Below are 23,966 nucleotides of genomic sequence, written 5' to 3' on the forward strand. Positions count from 1 at the left end.
TGCAGGGTTTCATTGTAATGCTTCAGAGCAGAATCAGGACATGAGATGGAGAGGATTGGGGCCAATGAGGACTGCAAATTCTTCATAAGTTTCTTTAGACCTGGAGGCAGGTCTGAACCCCCCTCTTTGAAGCACCAAACTGCCGTCAGTCATATCTTCTGGGGCGCTGGTGGCCGCCCCCTCAGCGCTGTTTTCCTCGGAAATCCGGCGCCTGCGCTGTGCTCTTCTGCCTTGGGCAGGCGCATTGAGCATTGGCCGTCTGACCTCACCTGCTGGGTTGCAGACTGCGCCTGTGTGGGCAGTGCGGCCACCCAGCTACTGAATCCCCGCCCCGCAGTGTGTTATGCATTATGCACAGTGCGGGGCTGGGATTCCTGGGCATGCGCACTGCGCTTGTCAGACGCTCCCCCAGGTCCCCCGCCCCACACTGTGCATAATGCATAACACACTGCGGGGCAGGGATTCAGTAGCTGGGTGGCCGCACTGCCCGCACAGGCGCAGTCTGCAACCCAGCAGGTGAGGTCAGACGGCCAATGCTCAATGCGCCTGCCCAAGGCAGAAGAGCACAGCGCAGGCGCCGGATTTCCGAGGAAAACAGCGCTGAGGGGGCGGCGACCAGCGCCCCAGAGGATATGACTGACGGCAGTTTGGCGCTTCAAAGAGGGGGGTTCAGACCTGCCTCCAGGTCTAAAGAAAGGTATTTTGGAGAAGTTATAAAACACTTTATTTTGGGAATAACAGCAACAAAAACTAAAAGAGCTACCTTGGTAGAATGCAGCTTTACTGCTGCACAAGGTGGCTCTTTTAGTTTATAACGGCTGGAGGGGGTGACAGTGTCCCTTTAATGCAGCTCAATGTTGAGGTTACAATAAGCTTTATAGTACAATCTACTAGAAGCTAGTCAACATATGTTACGCCTACACCAAAGCAAGCACGTTTTCACTACTTTAATTGTCTTTTTAATATAACATAGTTTATCTAGTGATGTAATGATTGCATGTTGCATACTTGCGGTCACGTGTCTGCCTGACACCGAGAATCCTCATAATGCGTAGTGCACGTACTGTGAGGATTCACAAGTCTGCACTCACATAGAGTGTCTGCAGACTTGTAACCAAAGGGCCGGACAACTCCTTTCATGATGTTTTCCAGTTATAAGTTTCTAGCATTTAATCTCCAGCGCTGGATTAAAATAATAAAATCTGATGTTACTCACCCCAAATTTAGCTCTACCATTTCACCACTGCACTGATCTCTATTTACTGGCTGCAGTGGTGAGTATGACATCCCAGCTACAGCTCACATCATGTCATGTCGGACGCTATTCACACTAGGGCAGTGATGGCGAACCTATGACACGCGTGTCAGTGCTGACACGCGTAGTCATTTTCAGTGACACGCCGGCCGCCGGCCGCGGCCCCATAGAAATTGCTTCTTTCCCAGGGTCTGAAGGAGAGGAAACTCTCCTTCAGGCCCTGGGAACCATATTAATGTGTAAAATAAAGAATTAAAATAAAAAATATATCTATACTCACCTCTCCGACGCAGCCTTGACCTCACCGAGGGAACCGGCAGCGTTGTTTGCTTAAAAATCGCGCTTTTCCTTCCTTACGTGAAGTCCCGGCTTGTGATTGGTCGCGTGCCGCCCATGTGGCCGCTACGCGACCAATCACAGCAAGCCGTGACGTAATTTTAGGTCCTTCAGGATTTTAAAATCACGTTCTGGCTTGTGATTGGTCGCGTCGCGGTCACATGGGCGGCGCGCGACCAATCACAAGCCGGGACTTCACGTAAGGAAGGAAAAGCGTGATTTTTAAGCAAACAACGCTGCCGGTTCCCTCGGTGAGGTCAAGGCTGCGTCGGAGAGGTGAGTATAGCTATATTTTTTATTTTAATTCTTTATTTTACACATTAATGTTGTTTCGATACCGATACCCGATACCACAAAAGTATCGGATCTCGGTATCGGAATTCCGATACAGCAAATATCGGCCGATACCCGATACTTGCGGTATCGGAATGCTAAACAATGGCATCCGATCCGATTTTTTATCGGATCGGATGCCATGCAGGAGGTCTGTGGGTCCAAACAACAGAGCTCCGGTGCAGAGCGTCTAGGCCTGGGACTTCCGGTAGGCCAGGCGCAGCTCCCGGAAGTCCCAGGCCTCTGCGTCGGATCTGTGTTGTTTGGGCGGCATTGCGCTGCTCCCTGCTCCCTGCTGCGCCGGCCAGAAGTCCCAGGCTGCACTTCTGAGGCCTGAGGAGATCGCTGTCTGGAGGCCCTGTGATTGCTGTCTGGAGGCCCTGTGATTGCTGTCTGCAGGCCCTGTGATTGCTGTCTGCAGGCCCTGTGATTGCTGTCTGCAGGCCCTGTGATTGCTGTCTGCAGGCCCTGTGATTGCTGTCTCCAGGCCCTGTGATTGCTGTCTGCAGGCCCTGTGATTGCTGTCTGCAGGCCCTGTGATTGCTGTCTGGAGGCCCTGTGATTGCTGTCTGGAGGCCCTGTGATTGCTGTCTGGAGGCCCTGTGATTGCTGTCTGGAGGCCCTGTGATTGCTGTCTGGAGGCCCTGTGATAGCTGTCTGGAGGCCCTGTGATCGCTGTCTGGAGGCCCTGTGATCGCTGTCTGGAGGCCCTGTGATCGCTGTCTGGAGGCCCTGTGATCGCTGTCTGGAGGCCCTGTGATCGCTGTCTGGAGGCCCTGTGATCGCTGTCTGGAGGCCCTGTGATCGCTGTCTGGAGGCCCTGTGATCGCTGTCTGGAGGCCCTGTGATCGCTGTCTGGAGGCCCTGTGATTGCTGTCTGGAGGCCCTGTGATTGCTGTCTGCAGGCCCTGTGACTACTACAGCAACCATCATCCAGTGAACTGTGGGGTGTCATTGGCCATTACTGAGATAAGTGAGAGGGAGGCATCAGTGATGGCGAACCTGTGGCAGTCCAGCTGTTGCAAAACTACAATTCCCATCATGGCTGGCCATTCAAAGCAAAGGCTTTGGCTGTGAAGACATGATGGGAATTGTAGTTTTGCAACAGCTGGAGTGCCACAGGTTCGCCATCACTGGAAGAATTCCCCCTCCCCCTCACTTATCTTAGTTCACGGCACCCCACACAAGTTAAATAATAGCAAGACCAACAAAAGAAACCAACTGACAGATGAACAAAGAAGTCACTAAGCAGGTAAGTTAATTCTAATTATACATATTTGTTATTTAAACTATACATGTCGCAAAATTATGGTTTTTTATCAAGGTGACACACCACCCAAGTTATGCTCGTTTTTTTGGCGAATTTTGACACACCAAGCTCAAAAGGTTGCCCATCACTGCACTAGGGCAGGGGTCAGGAACCTTGGCCCTCCAGCTGTGGGAGAACTACAATTCCCAGCATGCCTCAACTGCTGCAAGTTGCTAGGGCATGCTGGGAGTTGTAGTTTTATAACAGCTGGAGAGCCGAGGTTCCCCACCCCTGCACTAGGGCGTCCGACAGACAGCGGTAATTCCACATTTGTCCACTATACGCTCAGTGGCGCCAGTTAGACTTTATCCAGGTTGTCCGGGGCTAATCTAGCTGGTAATCGGGTTGGAGGCCGGGTCACGCCCATGGCCTTTAAATAGTCATTCTGGACTTTGGGCGTCGCCGATTATAGCTTGTGTCTTGTGCCTGGTGATCTCGGTCTGGAGTGGTGGGCTAGGAGAAGAAATATCGTATCTGGTGGTGTATTATCCTTTGTCATATTTCTCCTTCCTATATGTGTATTTGTTTTGCCCTGTACACATTATAGTGTTTTCCTGTGTGTCTGCGGCGTGGTGCGTTTTTCGTTTTCCCTGTCTGTGCTTTCTGTAGGGGTTGGTGTGTGGTCTTATCACTGGGTGGCAGGTGGAGGTTTCAGCATAGGACTGAAACAGGAGTCAGGGTCAGGCCTGGCGGCCCAGACAAGCACACCATCAGTGTAAATTCTGGGAGAGGGACAGACAGGGTTTTCCCTAGTCTGAGGGATATCACAGGGGCTCGAGTTATCAGCTGTAGTCTACCCAGTACCCCCGTGACATTATAATCGGCCCAAAATAAATTTTGGATGCCATGGATCCCATGACTTCCATTACCCGCCAGTTGGAGGCGCTGTCCTTACAGGTCACTGAGGTGAAGGGGGCAGTTCAGCAACAGGGTCTTGTAGTATCTAATGTGCAAGCTGAAACAGGTAGAGTTTCAGGTAGCAGGTAGAGTTGCAGAGCCAAAGATTCCTTTACCTGAGAGGTTTGCTGGGGAACGCAGTAAATTTGTTGTTTTTCGGGAAGCTTGCAAATTATAATTTCGTATGCGCCCGGTTTCCTCAGGTAATGAGGCTCAGCTTGCGTGCCTGATATTATCCTTACTGAACGGAGACCCCCATGCATGGGCGTTTTCATTTCCATCTGATTCAGCTGCATTTAACTCAGTGGAGATTTTTTTTTCTGCTCTTGGGCTCATATATGATGATCCTGACAGATTGGCTCTAGCAGAATCTAAAATACGCGCTCTCCGCCAGGGGGAGCGAATGGTGGAGGATTACTGTTCTGAATTTCGCCGCTGGGCGGTGGACACATAATGGAATGACCCGGCGCTGCGGAGTCAGTTTGTACATGGGGTTTCGAGAAGGGTAAAACAAGCCCTCCTGATGTATGAGACTCCTGCTTCTCTAGAGTCTGCCATGAGTCTTGTTGTCCGCATTGATCACCGTTTGCGTCAGGGGGTGCAAGAAACGCCGCTTATGGGGGAGGGCGTAGGTGCACGTGAGGTTGCTGCAGGTAAGTCCACAGAGCCTATGCAAATCGCAGGGGTGTCACATCATCAAGCCCCCTCACTCAGGAAGCAGGGAGCCTGTTTTTGCTGTGGTAAAAAAGGGCATTATGTAAATGCTTGTCCTCTGTTTTCTAAGAAAAGCGCAACGGCGGAAAACTACTAAGCTCAGAGGGTGTGGAGGAGGCCAATCTGAGCTTATGCATATCCTCCATGGTGGTCTCTCAATGTAGGCTCCCTGCCAGAGTTATGGTCGCTGGCAGAGAGCTGCCAATCACTGTTTTTTTGGATAGTGGGTCGGCCACTAATCTCATTGATGAGGAGTTTGCGTGCACGGCCGGGTTCACGGTCGAATAACTGCCTCATCCTATCCGGGTGGTCACCATCAATGCTACTCCACTCCCACAGGGGGAGATTACTGAGTTTGTGGCTGAGGTTAAACTCCGCATTGGGGTCCTACATTCTGAGCAAGTTACATGTAGGGTGCTCAGTAATCTTCCTGCACAAATGGTTCTGATTGACTGGAAAACTCAGGACATTATTCAGTGGAGCGGATTCTGCCAGGAGAATTGCCTGGCCACATGTGTGTCCGCCGTGACTCCTAGCATTCCTGAGTCACTGCTGGATTTTGCAGATGTGTTCTCTGAGAAGGGTTGCTCAGAATTGCCACCACATCGACCCTATGACTGTACTATTCGGTTTAAACCAGGGGCCAAATTCCCAAAAGCTAGGATGTTTAACATCTCTGGTCCTGAGAGGCAAGCTTTAAAGGACTACATTGCTGAGAGTTTGAGCAAAGGGCACATCAGGCCTTCGTCCTCGCCGGTGGCAGCGGGGTTCTTCTTCGTTAAGAAGATAGATGGCGGACTACGCCCGTGTCTGGATTTCAGGGAGTTAAACCAGATTACGGTCCGTGATCCATACACTATGCCACTGATACCTGATTTGGTCAACCAGGTGGCTGGTGCTAAGTGGTTTTCCAAGCTTGACCTCAGGGGGGCATACAACCTCATAAGAATCCGTCAAGGTGATGAGTGGAAGACGGCTTTTAATACTCCTGAGGGTCATTTTGAAAATTTGGTGATGCCATTTGGGTTGACAAACGCGCCTGCTGTATTTCAACATTTCATAAATGATGTGTTCTCGCATGTACTGGGGAAATTCGTTATTGTATACTTAGATAACATTCTCATTTATTCATGCGACCGTGATACTCATTTAAAGCATGTGAGGCAGGTGGTACAGCTACTCAGAGAAAATAAACTCTATGCAAAACTGGAGAAATGTGTTTTTTTCGGTTCAGGAGTTGCCTTTCTTGGGTTATATTGTGTCTGCTTCAGGGTTTAAAATGGACGCCGCTAAGGTGCAAGCGGTGCTGCATTGGGAAAGGCCTGATAACCTAAAAGCACTCCAGGGGTTCCTTGGATTTTCTAATTATTATAAAAAATTTATCAAAGATTTTTCTACCATTGCTAAACCGCTTACTGACATGACGAAAAAGGGTACCAATTTCTCCGCATGGCCTGAGGCTGCTGTGCGCGCATTTGAATTTCTGAAGAATAGTTTTGCTTTGGCCCCCATTCTGGTGCAACCGGACGTATCAAAACCGTTTACCGTGGAAGTCGATGCCTCTTAGGTTGGAGTGGGGGCGGTGCTGTCACAAGGCTCATCTTTGGGCGAGTTGCGTCCATGCGCCTACTTTTCCAAAAAGCTGTCGCCTGCCGAACGTAACTACGATATCGGCAACAGGGAGTTGTTGGCTATCAAGTTGGCTTTTGAGGAATGGCGACACTTCTTGGAGGGGTCGGTCCACCAGGTTACGGTTATCACCGACCATAAAAATCTGCTTTATTTGGAGTCAGCCAAGCATCTGTCCCCCAGGCAGGCTCGCTGGGCATTGTTTTTCACACGTTTGAACTTTTTTGTTACGTACCATCCGGGGTCTAAGAACCCTAAGGCAGATGCTTTGTCTAGGTGTTTTCTGGGGGGAGAACATCGGGAAGATCCAGTACCCATCCTCCAAAAGGGTGTAGTGGTCTCGGCTCTTACAACAGAGGTTGAGGCTGAGATTGCCGAGGCTCAGGAGGAAGTACCACCAGAGCTTCCCATTAACAAATCATTTGTACCGCTTCATCTTCGCCTAAAGGTGTTGGGTGAGCATCATAATGCTGTTCTGGCGGGCCATCCAGGGGTTAGGGGTACCTTGGAGTTGGTGTCGTGTTGGTTTTGGTGGCCCAAAATCCGACAGGACGTGGTCTCGTACATATCAGCATGTACCACGTGTGCTAGGGCTAAGACGTCTCGCTCCCCGTCCTGCTGGCTCATTACATCCTCTAGGGGTTCCCAGTAGGCCATGGACGGAGATCTCCATGGATTTTCTTATAGACCTGCCCTCCTCAGCTGGGAACATGGTCATCTTGGTGGTTGTTGATCGGTTCTCAAAGATGTCGCACTTTGTGTCCTTGCCTTCGTTGCCTAATGCAAAGACTCTGGCTCAGGTTTTTGTGCAGGAGGTGGTCAGACTTCACGGGGTCCCATCTGACATAGTGTCGGATAGGGGTACTCAGTTTGTGGCAAAGTTTTGGAAAGCATTTTGCTCACGGCTGGGGATCAAGTTGTCGCATTCTTCGGCGTTTCATCCTCAGTCAAATGGTCAGACCAAGCGTATGAACCAGAATCTGGAGCAACACTTACGCTGTTTTGTTTCTGACAACCAGGAGGAGTGGTCGACGTTCCATCCTTTGGCTGAGTTTGCCATTAATAATCACCACCAGGAATCGTCTGGGGAGTCCCCGTTCTTTTGTGTTTACGGGTACCATCCTCAATTTTGTACTCTGCGTCAGGGTGGCTCTGCTGGCGTTCCGGAGGAGGACCAGCTAGGAGCACAACTGTCAGCCATTTGGAGGACAGTGAAACAGTGCTTGCTGAGCGTGGGTGCAAGGTACAAATGAGTGGCTGACAGTAGACGTGTGCCAGGTCCGGACCTGAGTGTGGGTGATTGGGTGTGGTTGTCCACAAAAAACATAAAACTCAACGTAACATCCCTGAAATTGGGTCCAAGGTTTATTGGTCCATTTAGGGTCGCCGCCATCATTAACCCGGTAGCCTACCGATTGGAGCTTCCTACGGTATATAAAATACACAACGTGTTTCACAGATCTCTTTTAAAGAATGTGGTGGGTTCCGTGGACGCGGCGCTGATGCCACCTCCAGTCTTGGTGGATGGCAATTTGGAGTTTGAAGTCTCCAAGGTGGTTGACTCTCGTATAGTGCGCCGCACATTACAGTACCTGGTATACTGGCATGGCCTTTAAATAGTCATTCTGGACTTTGGGCGTCGCCGATTATAGCTTGTGTCTTGTGCCTGGTGATCTCGGTCTGGAGTGGTGGTCTAGGAGAAGAAATATCGTATCTGGTGGTGTATTTTCCTTTGTCATATTTCTCCTTCCTATATTTGTGTTTTGTTTTGCCCTGTGCACATTATAGTGTTTTCCAGTGTGTCTGCGGTGTGGTGCGTTTTTAGTTTTCCTTTTCTGTGCTTTCTGTAGGGGTTGGTGTGTGGTCTAATCACTGGGTGGCGGGTGGAGGTTTCAGCATAGGACTGAAACAGGAGTCAGGGTCAGGCCTGGCGGCCCAGACAAGCACACCATCAGTGTAAATTCTGGGAGAGGGACAGACAGGGTTTTCCCTAGTCTGAGGGATATCGCAGGGGCCCGGGTAATCAGCTGTAGTCTACCCAGTACCCGCGTGACAGCTATAAAGCTTTGGACATCTTGAAGAAGGGTTAGCCACCAGTAATAGCGGGACACAAGTAAGAGAGTTTTCTTGAAGCCGACATGACCTGCCAACATGGAAGCATGTCCCCAGCGGAGGACTAGTCTCCTGTTGCACACTGGAACAAAAGTTTTACCTGGAGGTAAAGAAGTCAGACTGACAGGTGCCACCATAATGACCTTGGAAGGATCCAAGATATGCAAAAGTTCCTCCTCCGAATCAGTAGACAAAAAAGACCTGGACAACGCGTCAGCCTTGAGATTCTTATTACCGGGACAAAAATGCAGCTCAAAATTAAAACGGGCAAAAAACAGAGACCATCTAGCTTGCCGAGGATTAAGTCTCTGGTCCGAACGGATATATGCCAGGTTCTTATGGTCCGTGAAGACTTTAAAAGGGTGAACGGCTCCCTCCAAAAGGTATCTTCACTCCTCCAATGCCAACTTGATGGCTAACCGCTCCCTGTCGCCAATGAAGTAGTTCTGTTCCGAGGAAGAGAATGTCTTGGAGAAGAAACTGCAGGTGACAAGCCTCCCAGAGGAGGACCTCTGAGAAAGTACCGCTCCAGCTCCAGAAGCATCTACCCCAAAGACAAAAGGTTTATTTACCTCAGGACGATTAATTACGGGAGCAGAGGCGAAGGCTTGTTTCAGAGACAAGAAAGCATCTTTGGCTTCAGACGACCAGATGTGAGGGTTGGGCCCCTTGCGTATCAGAGAGATGATAGGTCCGGTCAAAGAGGAAAAGTGAGGGATGAACTGCCGGTAGTAATTTGCGAAACCGAGGAATCGCTGGATAGCTTTGACACCATTAGGACGTGGCCAGTTGAGCACGCGGACACCTTCTCCGGATTCATGCGTAGACCAGAGTCTGAGATAATGTAACCCAGAAATGGAAGAGACGACTGTTCAAAGGCGCACTTTTCGAGCTTGGCATAAAGACGATTCTCTCTCAGATGCAGTAGGATGAGACGGACATGCTTTCTGTGGGTGGTCAGATCCAGAGAGAAGATAAGGATATCATCCAAGTATACCACCACACAGGAGAACAGAAGGTCTCGAAAAATATATTTCACAAACTCCTGGAATACTGCAGGAGCATTGCATAAACCAAAGGGCATGACTAAATACTCATAGTGCCCATCCCTGGTGTTAAAAGCAGTTTTCCACTCATCTCCAGATCGAATATGGACTAGATTGTAGGCCCCACGGAGATCCAGGTCGTGAAAATGCGTGCTCCTCGTAGACGGTTGAATAGCTCCGGAATAAGAGGAAGTGGGTACTTGTTCTTAATTGTGATATTATTGAGACCCCGGAAGTCGATGCAGGGACGAAGGGACCCATCTTTCTTCTTGACAAAAAAGAAACCCTTCACCCGGGTGAAGAGGACTTCCGGATAAAACCTCTGGATAGATTCTCCTGGACATACTCGGTCATGGCTTGAGACTCAAGAGGATTCAGTGGTAAATTCGATCCCCTGGGCGGAGTCGTGCCTGGAACAAGGTCGATCGGGCAATCATATGGATGATGCGGGGGCCAGGTTCTCCGCCTCCTTCTTGTCAAAGATGTCCGCGAAGGACCAGTAGGCCGAAGGCAAATCTGCAGGTGCCAGGGTAGACTGAGGAATCCTCACCGGTTGAATGGAAAGCAGGCACCTGGCCTGACAGGCGTGACCCCAACATACAACATCACCAGATCGCCAATCCAGGACAGGTTCGTGAGTTCTTAACCACGGAAGACCCAAAAGGAACTTATGAGAAAACAAAGGCAGCACGTAGAAGGCTATTCTCTCCCGATGTAGAGCTCTGATCTGCAACTCCACCTCCTCAGTGACCAGGGTAACTTTCTCCCGCAAGGGCCTACCATCGACCGAAGCTATCCACCAAGGAGTCTACAGGGATCTGACAGGAATGTGAAGTCTCCTGACCGCCTCTAACTGAATAAAGTTCCCTGCAGCAGCAGAATCTATATAAGCCACCTCAGAAAAACAACTGGCACCAAGATTCACTAAAACAAAAAGAGTTAAATGTAGAGAGGATCCACTGATACCTAGGGAGGCCTCTCTTACCTGGCCTAGGCGGAGGCATTTCCCGACCTCACCGGACAAGAACGCAGAAGATGGGACGCGCTGCCACAGCAGAAGCAGAGACCTTGTGCGATTCTCTCCTTGCGGCGTTGTTCTGCTGGCCTGAGACAATCCACTTGCATGGGTTCAGGTGCCGAAACCGGAGAGGAAGAGGCAAGTTGCGAACGGGGAGGACTGCGAGTGGCCGAAGATAGACGGGAAGGTCTTCGCTCTCTGATTACTTCGCGAAGACGTTCCTGGAAGCGAAGATCAATGCGAGTTGCTAAAGATATGAGATCCTGCAAAGACATTTGTGTCTCGACCCGCCAACTCGTCCTTGATTCGAGAAGACAGACCACGCCAAAAAGCTCCCACCAAGGCCTCATTGTTCCACCCCAGCTCAGATGACAAAGTACGGAATCGAACGGCATACTGGTGGACAGAAAGGGTACCTTGGTGGAGATTAAAAAGGGACTCGGTAGTAGAGGCCAGGCGTCCGGGTTCATCGAACACCTTACGGAAAGTCTCCAAAAAAGTGGAGAGCTGGGAAACCAGAGGATCATCCCGCTCCCAGAGTGGATTCACCCAGGCCAAAGCCTCTCCCTTCAAGTGGGACACAACAAAAGTCACCTTAGCCCAATCAGTGGGGTATTGTTGCAGCAATAACTCAAAATGCAATTGGTACTGGTTTAAGAAACCTCAACATAATTTAGGATCTCCACTATACCGCAGAGGTTTAACCAGACGAGGCGGTGGATGCAGAATGGGAGCTGGAGCAGGAATTGAAGCGGCTGACTGTAGGGAGAGAAGACGGTTATCCACCAAAGCCATATAATTAAGGATGTGGCCCTGGGTGTCGCGTTGCTGGGCGAGCTCCTGCTGGAGACTGGCCAACTGGGACGCATTCCCCAGGTCAGAGGGCTGTAAAGCCGATAAGCGGGACTCCATGGCTTTTAGAAAAGTCATGATCTTGGTTTGATTCTCACAAAGAACCCCTAGTTCTTTTTGGGCGGAGGCAGAGGTACCAGCGGGGTCCATGGCCTGATTGTACTGTGAGAACGCTAGAGGAAATCCAAAACGTGGACCTGCTAGACCGTGACAGCGAACCCTCCTAGGGCGAGTGGACCCGGTGGACCACCCCCTATACAGGGAGCGTTAGGGGCAGGCCCAAGGGATACTACTGCCGCGGCAGCTAGTACCTAGAGGAGAGGTACAGGAGAGAAAGTAACACGGCTAGAACACAGGAATACAGATAGGACTGAGATGCAGGTAGACTCGGAAAGAGCACAGGGAAGACAGGCAGGACTGAGATGACGGTATTAACGGTGGGGACGGCAGGGGTACAGGACACTCGGACAGGATTGAGGTGCAGACAGACTGGTATGGAGAAGACACGGAAGCAAGGACAATCAGGAGGCACTGGAAACCTGGCAGGAGAGGTTTGAGACACAGACTGACTGGAATGATGAAGGCACGGCAGCAAGAACAATCAGGAGACACTGGAAGGCAGGCACTATAAAGAAATGAAGGAAAGAGAACAGGTGAGGGAGTAGGCTAGGGAAAAACACAAAGGACTAAAGGCTAATAAGGCTGCTATAAGGGCAGACTGCAGGACGGAACGACAGGAGGACATGGGGCCAGAATCAAATGTGAACACACATGACAGTCAGGCACCGTCAGGAGGAAGAGGTGGCCTGATAAGGAGGGCGGCGGCATACCTTCCAGGTGGGAGTCCTCCAGGGCACAGAGTGTAACAGAAAGAGCGGCCAGGATCAGCGAGAGAAGTGTGCACATGCGCTGCAGAACCCAGTGTGCGTGCGCACCCGAGGAGGACCAGGAGCCGGCTGCGATAGAGGAGCAGAAGCCCGGGTACGAGCAGTAACGCGCCAGGATGCCGCAGTGGTAAGTATGGCGGAATACAGGCGGCAAGGCAAGTGGGAGAATGACACTATCATCCCGAAACTAATGGTCAGACGAAGAGATCTAATCAGTCTCTTGAACAAATTTTGCGGTACACGGTACCAAGATGATATCTTTCTTGCCACGTCCCAGCAGGATTGGAGTTCTTTGTCACCAGTGGCTGTTTGCCTTTAATAACCATATTAGTCAGTCCAAAGGCACCTCTCCGTTCTTTTGTAATTATGGCTTTCATCCCCATTTTGGTGAGTGTTCCTGGATGGACTCGGGGTGTCCAGGAGCTGATTCGGCCATTCAGCGGCTGAGGGAGGTATGGGGTGAGGTTCAGAGGAACATTGGGGAAGCTCAAGGCAAACATAAACAGTTTGCGGATAAGCGACGATCTACAGGACCCATATTCCTGGTGGGAGATAAAGTATGGTTGCCCACCCAGAACATTCACCTGAAAATTCCTTCTGCTAAGATAGGTCCCAGGTTTATAGGTCCTTGTGAGGTAACTGAAGTTGTCTATCCAGTTGCCTTTCGCTTACGTCTACCTCCGTTGCTTCGGATCACCAATGTTTCCATAAATCTCCCCTGAAGCTATTTGTACCGTCCTCTGATGGGTCTCCATCCCCTCCGCCTCCGATTTCTGTGGATGGGCAGGAGGAGTATGAGGTGGAACGAATTGTGGATTCATGCATGGTCCGCAGTTCGCTGCAGTATTTGGTCCATTGGAAGCGTTATGGTCCTGAGGATCGATTCTGGGTCCCGATGCGATCGGTTCATGCCGATCGATTGGTTCGGGCATTTCATACACGGTATCCTGGGAAACTGTCATGATCCAGACTGGATTTTCAGTCCTGTTTTCCTTTTTTCCAGATCTGGTCATGTCAAGAGTTAACTTTTCTCAGCCTCTGTCTGGGTTCAGGTTGGCTATTTGTCGCCGCTGCTTCCTGCAACCGATGTCAGTTATAGTTTTTGCTTAGTGCTGCTGTAGCTTACTTTTGATTGGTCCTGCTGCGTTTGTTGTCTGAACCCGTGTCTCTGTTTTTCCCTGTTCCCATCTTGACTCAGTGATTCCCTTTAGTGTTCAGAAACCCTGGTTTTGACTTGGCTTGTATCCTGACCTGTTTCTGTCCTTTGTCTTTTGGCTTATCCGCTCGTGACCATTACGGACCCCCTGGCTTGTCTCTGATCGCGAGTTGGCTTATTACTTTGGTACTGGTCTACAGTCTAGGATTTGACCCAGCATGTTTGACCATTCTGCTGCCACCTGTGGTAGGCTCACTGTTGCACTGCAGGTCTGCTCTGTTTAGGTGCAGAACTGCTTCCTCTCTACTGCCATCTAGTGGAGCCTGCACCTACCTGCATTGCAGCAGCATGACACTTAAATTCTTTATTGTATCATATTAAAAATACACACATCCAAGTGCAGTAGTTCCACTTTGGTTATTTCTTCATAAAGAAAAGTCACAATTAATTGGACCCAGTAAGTCTATTGAGGGTCAAGTGCAAAGGTTGGGGGGCGTTAATTGCCATAGGAGTGAAAAAGGGTGAACAGGTGCAAACCACAATTTTTGTATTTCAATTAATTTATTGAATAAGAGGCCAGAGATGGGGTTCTGCATAGGTAGATGGGCCAATAATATTTATTTTCGCATATCTGGGACTACAAGCCACCCTGGTATTGTCTACATAATAACACTTGAAATGCATTTTTTTACAGTCTGAACACAAAAACGGCTACTACCCTGTGTGAGATATCTGATGTTTAACAAGACTTGATTGCACTGTATGACATTTCCCACATACTCAACATGAAAATGGCTTCTCCCCTGTGTGAGTTTTTTGATGTGTAACAAGATGTGATTTCCTTGCAAAACATTTCCCACATTCTGAACAGGAATATGGTTTCTCACCTGTGTGTCTTTTCTGATGATTAACAAGAGTTGATTTATCTGTAAAACACTTTCCACATTCTAAACATGAAAAAGGCTTCTCCCCTGTGTGAATTCTCTCATGTGTAGCAAGACGTGATTTTATTGTAAAACATTTTCCACATTCTGTACATGAAAATGGCTTCTTCCCTGTGTGAGTTTTTTGATGTGTAATAAGACTTGATTTCACTGTATAACATTTCCCACATTCTCTACATGGAAATGGCTTTTCACCTGTGTGAGTTCTATGGTGTGTAACAAGACGTGATTTCTCTGTAAAACATTTCCCACAATTTGGACATGAATATGGCTTCTCCCCTGTGTGAATTCTTTGATGTTTAACAAGATATGATTTCTTTTTAAACCATCTCCCACATTCAGAACATGAAAATGGTTTCAACTCTGTGTGTATTCTCTGATGCATGATAACATGGTATTTCAGTGTAAAACACTTTCCACATTCTGAACAGGAATATGGTTTCTCACCTGTGTGTCTTTTCTGATGCTTAACAAGAGTTGATTTATCTGTAAACCACTTCCCACATTCTGAACATGAAAAAGGCTTCACCCCTGTGTGACTTCTCTCATGTGCAACAAGATGTGATTTCCTTGCAAAACATTTCCTACATTCTGAACATGAATATGGTTTCTCACCTGTGTGTCTTTTCTGATGCTTAACAAGAGTAGATTTATCTGTAAAACACTTCCCACATTCTGAACATGAAAAAGGCTTCACCCCTGTGTGACATCTCTCATGTGTAACAAGATGTGATTTTTGTGTAAAACATTTTCCACATTCTGTACAAGAAAATGGCTTCTCACCTGTGTGACTTCTCTCATGTGTAACAAGATGTGATTTTAGTGTAAAACATTTCCCACACTCTGAACATGAATATGGTTTCTTTTGTGTCTGAGCTCTTTGATGTTCACCATCAATTCTGTTATTTTTGTTTTTCATAATAGTCTGTGATGAATCAGAAGATAGGAGCTTTTCAAAAGGATCAGATGGTAGATCTTTACTGTGAAGTGCTGAGGATAAACCTGAGATATTGTCATGTTCTTCACATGTATCCGGCGTGACAGCATGATCATGTGCGGTCAAATCTAAAAATTTAAAACGTGCCTCCGATCTGCTGGTACAGTCATCTGCCAAGAATAAAATGGAAATTATAGCATAATATTGAAATTAGATTAATAACAATAATAATAATATTTATATTTTCTATAACATTTCAATATAAATTGTACTAAAATTCAAAGAGTATTTGATGAAGGCACTGGTGGCAACAGTAGATATCCAAGCAGGGATTATTATGTTAGACCATTAGGTTTCTGCTCTTTTCATCTTTCCCTTTGCCACTTTATAGGTCCATGTTTTAGTGTACCTGTCACCAAACTTTTGTCAAATATAAAATATCTACTATATAATTGTCTAAGGGTCACTTCCGTCTGTCTGTCACGGATATTCATTGGTTGTGGCCTCTGTCTGTCATGGAAATCCAAGTCGCTGATTGGTCTCGCCAGCTGCCTGTCGCGATCAATCAGCGATGTCCACAGTCCAATTAGTTCTCCCTACTCCCCGGCAGTCAGTGCCCGGCGCCCGCTCCATACTCCCTGCAGTCAGTGCCCGCTCCATACTCCCCTCCAGTCACCGCTAACACAGGGCTAATGCCAGCGGTAATGGACCGCGTTATGCCGTGGGTAACTCACTCCCGTTACCGCCGCTATTAACCCTGTGTGACCAAGTTTTTACTATTGATGCTGCCTATGCAGCATCAATAGTAAAAAGACCTAATGTTAAAAATAATAAAAAAACAAAAAACCTGCTATTCTCACCTTCCGTAGTCCGACGATGCGCTCGCGCCTGCCGCCAGCTTCTGTTCCCAGAGATGCATTGCGAAATTACCCAGAAGACTTAGCGGTCTCGCGAGACCGCTAAGTGATCTGGGTAATTTCGCAATGCATCCTGGGAACGAAAGATGGTGGCAGCCGCGCGCGCATCGCCAGAGGTTCGCTGGATCTACGCTGGATCCCGGTGGGTGAGTATATAACTATTTTACTTTTTTTAACAGGGATATGGTGCCCACACTGCTAAATACTACGTGGGCTGTGTTAGATACCGCGTGGCTGCTATATACTACCTGGCCAGTGTTAGATACTATGTGGGCTGTGTTCTATACTGCGTGGGCTGCGTTATATACTACATGGCTGCTATATACTACGTGGGCAGTGTTATATACTACGTGGCTGTGTTCTATACTGCGTGCTATATACTACGTGGCCACTGTTAGATACTATGTGGGCTGTGCTATATACTACGTGGGCAGTGTTATATACTACGTGGCTGTGTCCTATACTGCATGCTATATACTACGTGGCCACTGTTAGATACTATGTGGGCTGTGCTATATATTACGTGGGCTGTGTTATATAATACGTGGCCAGTGTTACATACTACGTGGGCTGTGTTATATACTGCGTGGCTGCTATATACTGTGTGGGCTGTGTTATATACTACATGGGCTGTGTTATTTATTGCGTGGCCTATATTAACGCATCGGGTATTCTAGAATATGTATGTATATAGCAGCCACATGGTATATACCACAGGCCACGTACTAATCCTATATACTACGTGGCCTGTGCTATATACTATGTGGCTGCTATATACATACATACATATTCTAGAATACCCGATGCGTTAGAATCGGGCCACCATCTAGTATATTAATATTTAGTGAAATATTCAGTGAAGACTAATATGGGTCAACCTCCCAAAAAATCCTCAAAACTATCCCACCTTATTCACTTTCCATATAAAAAATATGGAACCAACAAGCAACAAGGGAGAAAATGTTTATGTAACAATATACAACACTGATAACATCGAAGTGCAGTTGAATGAAACACACAAGCGACAAGTGCAAAATACTAAAAAGTACAGAAAACTAGTCTGAGTCCAGAGCCACAAAGGGGGTAAGGTTATTTATGTGTTACTAGTGTCAACAGAGCTTCTATCAGCACAATATTTTCAAAATGCAGAAATTAACCCCTTAAGAACACAACCTATATTTGATTTTGCATTTTAATTTTTTTCCTTCTCTTTATCCAAGAGCCCACTTTTTAAATTTTCTCACAAAATTCACATTATGAGAGGAGTTGTTTGTTTATTATTTGCGGATGAGTTGTTTTGTATGACACCATTTACTTTACCATATCATTTACTGAAAATGGGAAATAAAAAAAAGATAAAATGAAAAATATCAAAACCAGCGCTGCCACTAGTTAGGTGTATAATGCTGCACACTCAAACACACGGTCTGCCTTTTTGCCCTGCTGAAATGTAGTATCTAGGTAAAAGAAAGACTAGCATGCACTAAATGCACCTATTTGCAAGTTTGCAAGGCGTGATTGATGTGAGTGAATCTGACACTCCAAGGGCACTTGGTTGTACCCGATTAATTATATGTGTGTATATATGGTAGTTGCAGGTAGTGAAAGCCTTTGTTAGATGGCTTTTTTTTCTCCTGCATCAATGCTGTGCAGAGTCTCCTTATCTTAAGGTACCTTCACACGAAACGACGCTGCAGCGATAGCGACAACGATGTCGATCGCTGCAGCGTCGCTGTTTGATCGCTGGAGAGCTGTCACACAGACCGCTCTCCAGCGACCAACGATGCCGAGGTCCCCGGGTAACCAGGGTAAACATCGGGTTACTAAGCGCAGGGCCGCGCTTAGTAACCCGATGTTTACCCTGGTTACCATCGTAAAAGTAAAAAAAAACAAACAGTACATACTCACCATCTGATGTCCGTCAGGTCCCTCGCCGTCTGCTTCCTGCTCTGACTGAGTGCCGCCGTACAGTGAGAGCAGAGCACAGCGGTGACGTCACCGCTGTGCTGTACTTTAACTTTCACTTTGCGGCGCTCAGTCAGTGTGGGAAGCAGACGGCAAGGGACCTGACGGACATCAGATGGTGAGTATGTACTGTTTGTTTTTTTTTACGTTTACGCTGGTAACCAGGGTAAACATCGGGTTACTAAGCGCGGCCCTGCGCTTAGTAACCCGATGTTTACCCTGGTTACCAGTATAAAATATCGCTGGTATCGTTGCTTTTGCTGTCAAACACAACGATACACGGCGATCGGACGACCAAATAAAGTTCTGAACTTTATTCAGCGACCAGCGACATCACAGCAGGATCCTGATCGCTGCTGCGTGTCAAACTAAACGATATCGCTAGCCAGGACGCTTCAACGTCACGGATCGCTAGCGATATCGTTACAAAGTCATTTCGTGTGAAGGTACCTTCTTACTCGCGGTCAGTAGAGATGGTGTACGGGATGATTCTTCCTGTGTTTGGAATTTGGCTGAATAGCGTTATCTGTGGCATTCCAGACAGACACTGATATTGAGACACCGTGTGAAAAAACCTGCTTCGCTGGGCACACATGGCTAGAGTTGAGCGAAAACATTCGTAATCGGTTGCCAAATCTGAATTTGCAATATTTGTGCCATATAGGTACCTCAATTGTGCTGAATTTATGAAAAATAATTTGAACCACTGCGCTTACCCAAGAGCAACAGAACGAAAAAAAACTTGACTTACTTGGTAAAGAATCAGTTATTGAATATACACTCACCGGCCACTTTATTAGGTACACCATGCTAGTAACGGGTTGGACCCCCTTTTGCCTTCAGAACTGCCTCAATTCTTCATGGCATAGATTCAACAAGGTGCTGGAAGCATTCCTCAGAGATTTTGGTCCATATTGACATGATGGCATCACACAGTTGCCGCAGATTTGTCGGCTGCACATCCCAAAGATGCTCCATACAAGGCAGGATGGATCCATGCTTTCATGTTGTTTACGCCAAATTCTGACCCTACCATCCGAATGTCGCAGCAGAAATGGAGACTCATCAGACCAAGCAACGTTTTTCCAATCTTCTACTGTCCAATTTCGATGAGCTTGTACAAATTGTAGCCTCAGTTTCCTGTTCTTAGCTGAAAGGAGTGGTACCCGGTGTGGTCTTCTGCTGCTGTAGCCCATCTGCCTCAAAGTTCGACGCACTGTGCGTTCAGAGATGCTCTTAGGCCTACCTTGGTTGTAACGGGTGGCGATTTGAGTCACTGTTGCCTTTCTATCAGCTCGAACCAGTCTGCCCATTCTCCTCTGACCTCTGGCATCAACAAGGCATTTCCGCCCACAGAACTGCCGCTCACTGGATTTTTTTTCTTTTTCGGACCATTCTCTGTAAACCCTACAGATGGTTGTGCGTGAAAATCCCAGTAGATCAGCAGTTTCTGAAATACTCAGACCAGCCCTCCTGGCACCAACAACCATGCCACGTTCAAAGGCACTCAAATCACCTTTCTTCCCCATACTGATGCTCGGTTTGAACTGCAGGAGATTGTCTTGACCATGTCTACATGCCTAAATGCACTGAGTTGCCGCCATGTGATTGGCTGATTAGAAATTAAGTGTTAACAAGAAGTTGGACAGGTGTACCTAATAAAGTGGCCAGTGAGTGTAAGAGCCACTTGTTCCCTTAGAAGTGGATTAGAACCTGATTGTGGTATATTACTGAAAGGAATATCATAAAGTCAATGAAATAGATGTGAATAAAATAGTGCAAATAGATAATAGAGGATTTTGTATGCACACTTACTTATTATATGAAGCTGTTATGTGCTATACTGTGAGGTATTCCTATGTGGATACTGATATTAATCCTTCCACAGGTTTAGGAAATATTTCTATGGAGAAATAGTGTATTACGGATTATAGAACATAAACATACAACCTCAACCTAATATTAATATCGATTCAGACTACTCACTGTTTATGTAGAGGACTGGCGGCTGCACCTGTAGTGCTTGCTTGCCACAGTGTGGTGAACCGGTACTAATAAGGAGAGGGATAGAGTAATGATGTGGGCGATACATCGTGATGTAAACGATCTGTCCTAGATCTTAAAAGAACTGGTGATGTCAAAGGAATTAAATTGTCCGTTCACTCACCATATACTTGCTGGGGTCAGCGCTTATAAGTGTAGTTTGTAGCGCCGTCCGGCAATTGGTGGTGCAGGGTGATGCCAGGGGTTTCCTGCAGAAGCGCGTTCTAGCAAGAGCGCAGGAGCGCGGGAGAACACCAGCGCCTCGCGTGCCCCAGCCGGAAGCAACGCTGAGGACCCGGCGGTGAATTGGGGGCGGAGCTGTTGTGACGTCACACAGAGTAAGGACGGGAGCGTGGTGGAGACAAGCGCTCCTGCGCTCTTGCTAGAACGCGCTTCTGCAGGAAACCCCTGGCATCACCCTGCACCACCAATTGCCGGACGGCGCTACAAACTACACTTATAAGCGCTGACCCCAGCAAGTATATGGTGAGTGAACGGACAATTTAATTCCTTTGACATCGCCAGTTCTTTTAAGTTCTAGGACAGATCGTTCACATCATGATATATCGCCCACATCATTACTCTATCCCTCTCCTTATTAGTACCGGTTCACCACACTGTGGCAAGCAAGCACTACAGGTGCAGCCGCCAGTCCTCTACATAAACAGTGAGTAGTCTGAATCGATATTAATATTAGGTTGAGGTTGTATGTTTATGTTCTATAATCCGTAATACACTATTTCTCCATAGAAATATTTCCTAAACCTGTGGAAGGATTAATATCAGTATCCACATAGGAATACCTCACAGTATAGCACATAACAGCTTCATATAATAAGTAAGTGTGCATACAAAATCCTCTATTATCTATTTGCACTATTTTATTCACATCTATTTCATTGACTTTATGATATTCCTTTCAGTAATATACCACAATCAGGTTCTAATCCGCTTCTAAGGGAACAAGTGGCTCTTATATTCAATAACTGATTCTTTACCAAGTAAGTCAAGGTTTTTTTTCGTTCTGTTGCTCTTGGGTAGCGCAGTGGTTCTAATTATTTTTCATTACTTGGTTGTTCTTTTTAACAGGGTTGGCACAGAACCTGTTGCAACCACTTGCAGCTCCCACAGCACTCTACTCTACCCTTTCAGGTGACTAGGCGCCATTGTACATACTTTATATTAACCCTTTTCTTGTGCTGAATTTATGTTTGACGTTCGATTCTGAACATATTCGTTCTTTCTACTCCCATTGACTCCAATGATATTCGGCTGTGCTTGGCGACTATTACAATATTCTCCGCCGATTGTAATCGGAAGCAAATTCTGAAAAATGTACTCAACTGTACACGAGACGTAATGAAGAACAAGGATTTTCCTCCTTTTTGTGAAGTTCTTCACATGGCCCTGGCCTATTTTCCCATGCATTTTTTCTTTTTCCTAGTCTCTACCACTAACCATCTGGTTATTTGATTGCATGTGTCAGGGGGAGCTGGTGAGGGAAGTGAGTCTGCACACACAGAGTAGCACCACAGAGCAGCAGCACAGGCACCACCAAGTGGCGAGAGAGTGGTCAGACAAGCCCAGTCAAAAAAACAGTCAGGAGCAGAAGTACCAGAGATTGCAGCAGTACACGTGGTCAGAAACAAGCCAGGGGGTTCAGCAATGGTCAGAAGCGGATAAGACAAAGACAGAAGGCCGAAGCGAGTCCGAATGCAAGCCAAGTCAAAACCAGGGAATCAAACATTCTTACGGGAAAACACTGGAGAAGGGCAGACAGAGAGAGTCAACAGACACGGGGCAAGTCAGGGATTATATTATATATAATAAAGATTGGATATTGTTGTCCTTTATTACTATGTCCTTATTCTTATCCTCTTTTCATGTGTTTATTTTTAACAATAAGTGTCATTAACCACGATTGGTTAATAACGTATGGTGCCATTGTCCTATCCAGGGTGGATTGTTTTTCACAAATATATTTGGTTATTTATAATATATATATATATATATATATATATATATATATATATATATATATATATATATATATATATATATATATATATATACACAGTACAGATCAAAAGTTTGGACACACCTTTTCATTTAAATATTTTTCTGTACTCTCATGACTATGAAAATTGTACATTCACACTGAAGGCATCAAAACTATGAATTAACACATGTGGAATTATATACTTAACAAAAAAGTGTGAAACAGCTGAAATTATGTCTTATATTCTAGGTTCTTCAAAGTAGCCACCTTTTGCTTTGATGACTGCTTTGCACACTCTTGGCATTCTATTGATGAGCTTCAAGAGGTAGTCACCGGGAATGGTTTTCAATTCACAGGTGTGCCCTGTCAGGTTTAATAAGTTGTATTTCTTGCCTTATAAATGGGGTTGGGACCATCAGTTGTGTTGTGCAGAAGTCTGGTGGATACACAGCTGATAGTCCTACTACTGAATAGACTGTTAGAATTTGTATTATGGCAAGAAAAAAGCAGCTAAGTAAAGAAAAACGAGTGTCCATCATTACTTTAAGAAATGAAGGTCAGTCAGTCCAAAAAATTGGGAAAACTTTGAAAGTGTCCCCAAGTGCAGTGGCAAAAACCATCAAGTGCTACAAAGAAACTGGCTCACATGAGGACCGCCCCAGGAAAGGAAGACCAAGAGTCACCTCTGCTTCTGAGGATAAGTTTATCCGAGTCACCAGCCTCAGAAATCGCAGGTTAATAGCAGCTCAGATTAGAGACCAGGTCAATGCCACACAGAGTTCTAGTAGCAGACACATCTCCACAACAACTGCTAAGAGGAGACTTTGTGCAGCAGGCCTTCATGGTAAAATAGCTGCTAGGAAACCACTGCTAAGGACAGGCAACAAGCAGAAGAGACTTGTTTGGGCTAAAGAACATAAGGAATGGACATTAGACCAGTGGAAATCTCACCGTGAAGCAAGGAAGAGGAGGTGTGATGGTGTGGGGTGCCTTGCTGATGACACTGTTGGGGATTTATTCAAAATTGAAGGCATACTGAACCAGCAGGGCTACCACAGCATCTTGCAGCGGCATGCTATTCCATCCGGTTTGCATTTAGTTGGACCATCATTTATTTTTTAACAGAACAATGACCCCAAACACACTTCCAAGCTGTGTAAGGGATATTTGACCAAGAAGGAGAGTGATGGGGTGCTACGCCAGATGACCTGGCCTCCACAGCCATCAGACCTGAACCCAATCGAGATGGTTTGGGGTGAGCTGGACAAAAGGGCCAACAAGTGTTAAGAATCAATGGAACTCCTTCAAGATTGTTGGAAGACCATTCCCGGTGAATACCTCTTGAAGCTCATCAAGAGAATGCCAAGTGTCTGCAAAGCAGTCATCAAAGCAAAAGGTGGCTACTTTGAAGAACCTAGAATATAAGACATATTTTCAGTTGTTTCACACTTTTTTGTTAAGTATATAATTGCACATGTGTTAATTCATAGTTTTGATTCCTTCAGTGTGAATGTTCAATTTTCATAGTCATGAAAATACATAAAAATCTTTAAATGAGGAGGTGTGTCCAAACTTTTGGTCTGTACTGTATATATATATATATATATATATATATAT

The 23,966-nt window shown here is 46.7% G+C and overlaps 1 protein-coding gene across 1 annotated transcript in view; it reads right to left on the reverse strand.

Moving 5' to 3' along the window:
• Positions 1-23,966, reverse strand: part of LOC143768162 (uncharacterized) — a 75,670-nt gene that overhangs the window by 25,911 nt on the left and 25,793 nt on the right. The window contains 4 exon segments of the mRNA XM_077256851.1: positions 9,391-9,638; positions 11,066-11,216; positions 11,436-11,674; positions 14,330-15,595. Coding sequence (XP_077112966.1) covers positions 9,391-9,638; positions 11,066-11,216; positions 11,436-11,674; positions 14,330-15,595 — 1,904 coding nt within the window.

This window comes from Ranitomeya variabilis, chromosome 4, assembly GCF_051348905.1.
Source record: "Ranitomeya variabilis isolate aRanVar5 chromosome 4, aRanVar5.hap1, whole genome shotgun sequence".
In the NCBI taxonomy this organism is placed as follows: domain Eukaryota; kingdom Metazoa; phylum Chordata; class Amphibia; order Anura; family Dendrobatidae; genus Ranitomeya; species Ranitomeya variabilis.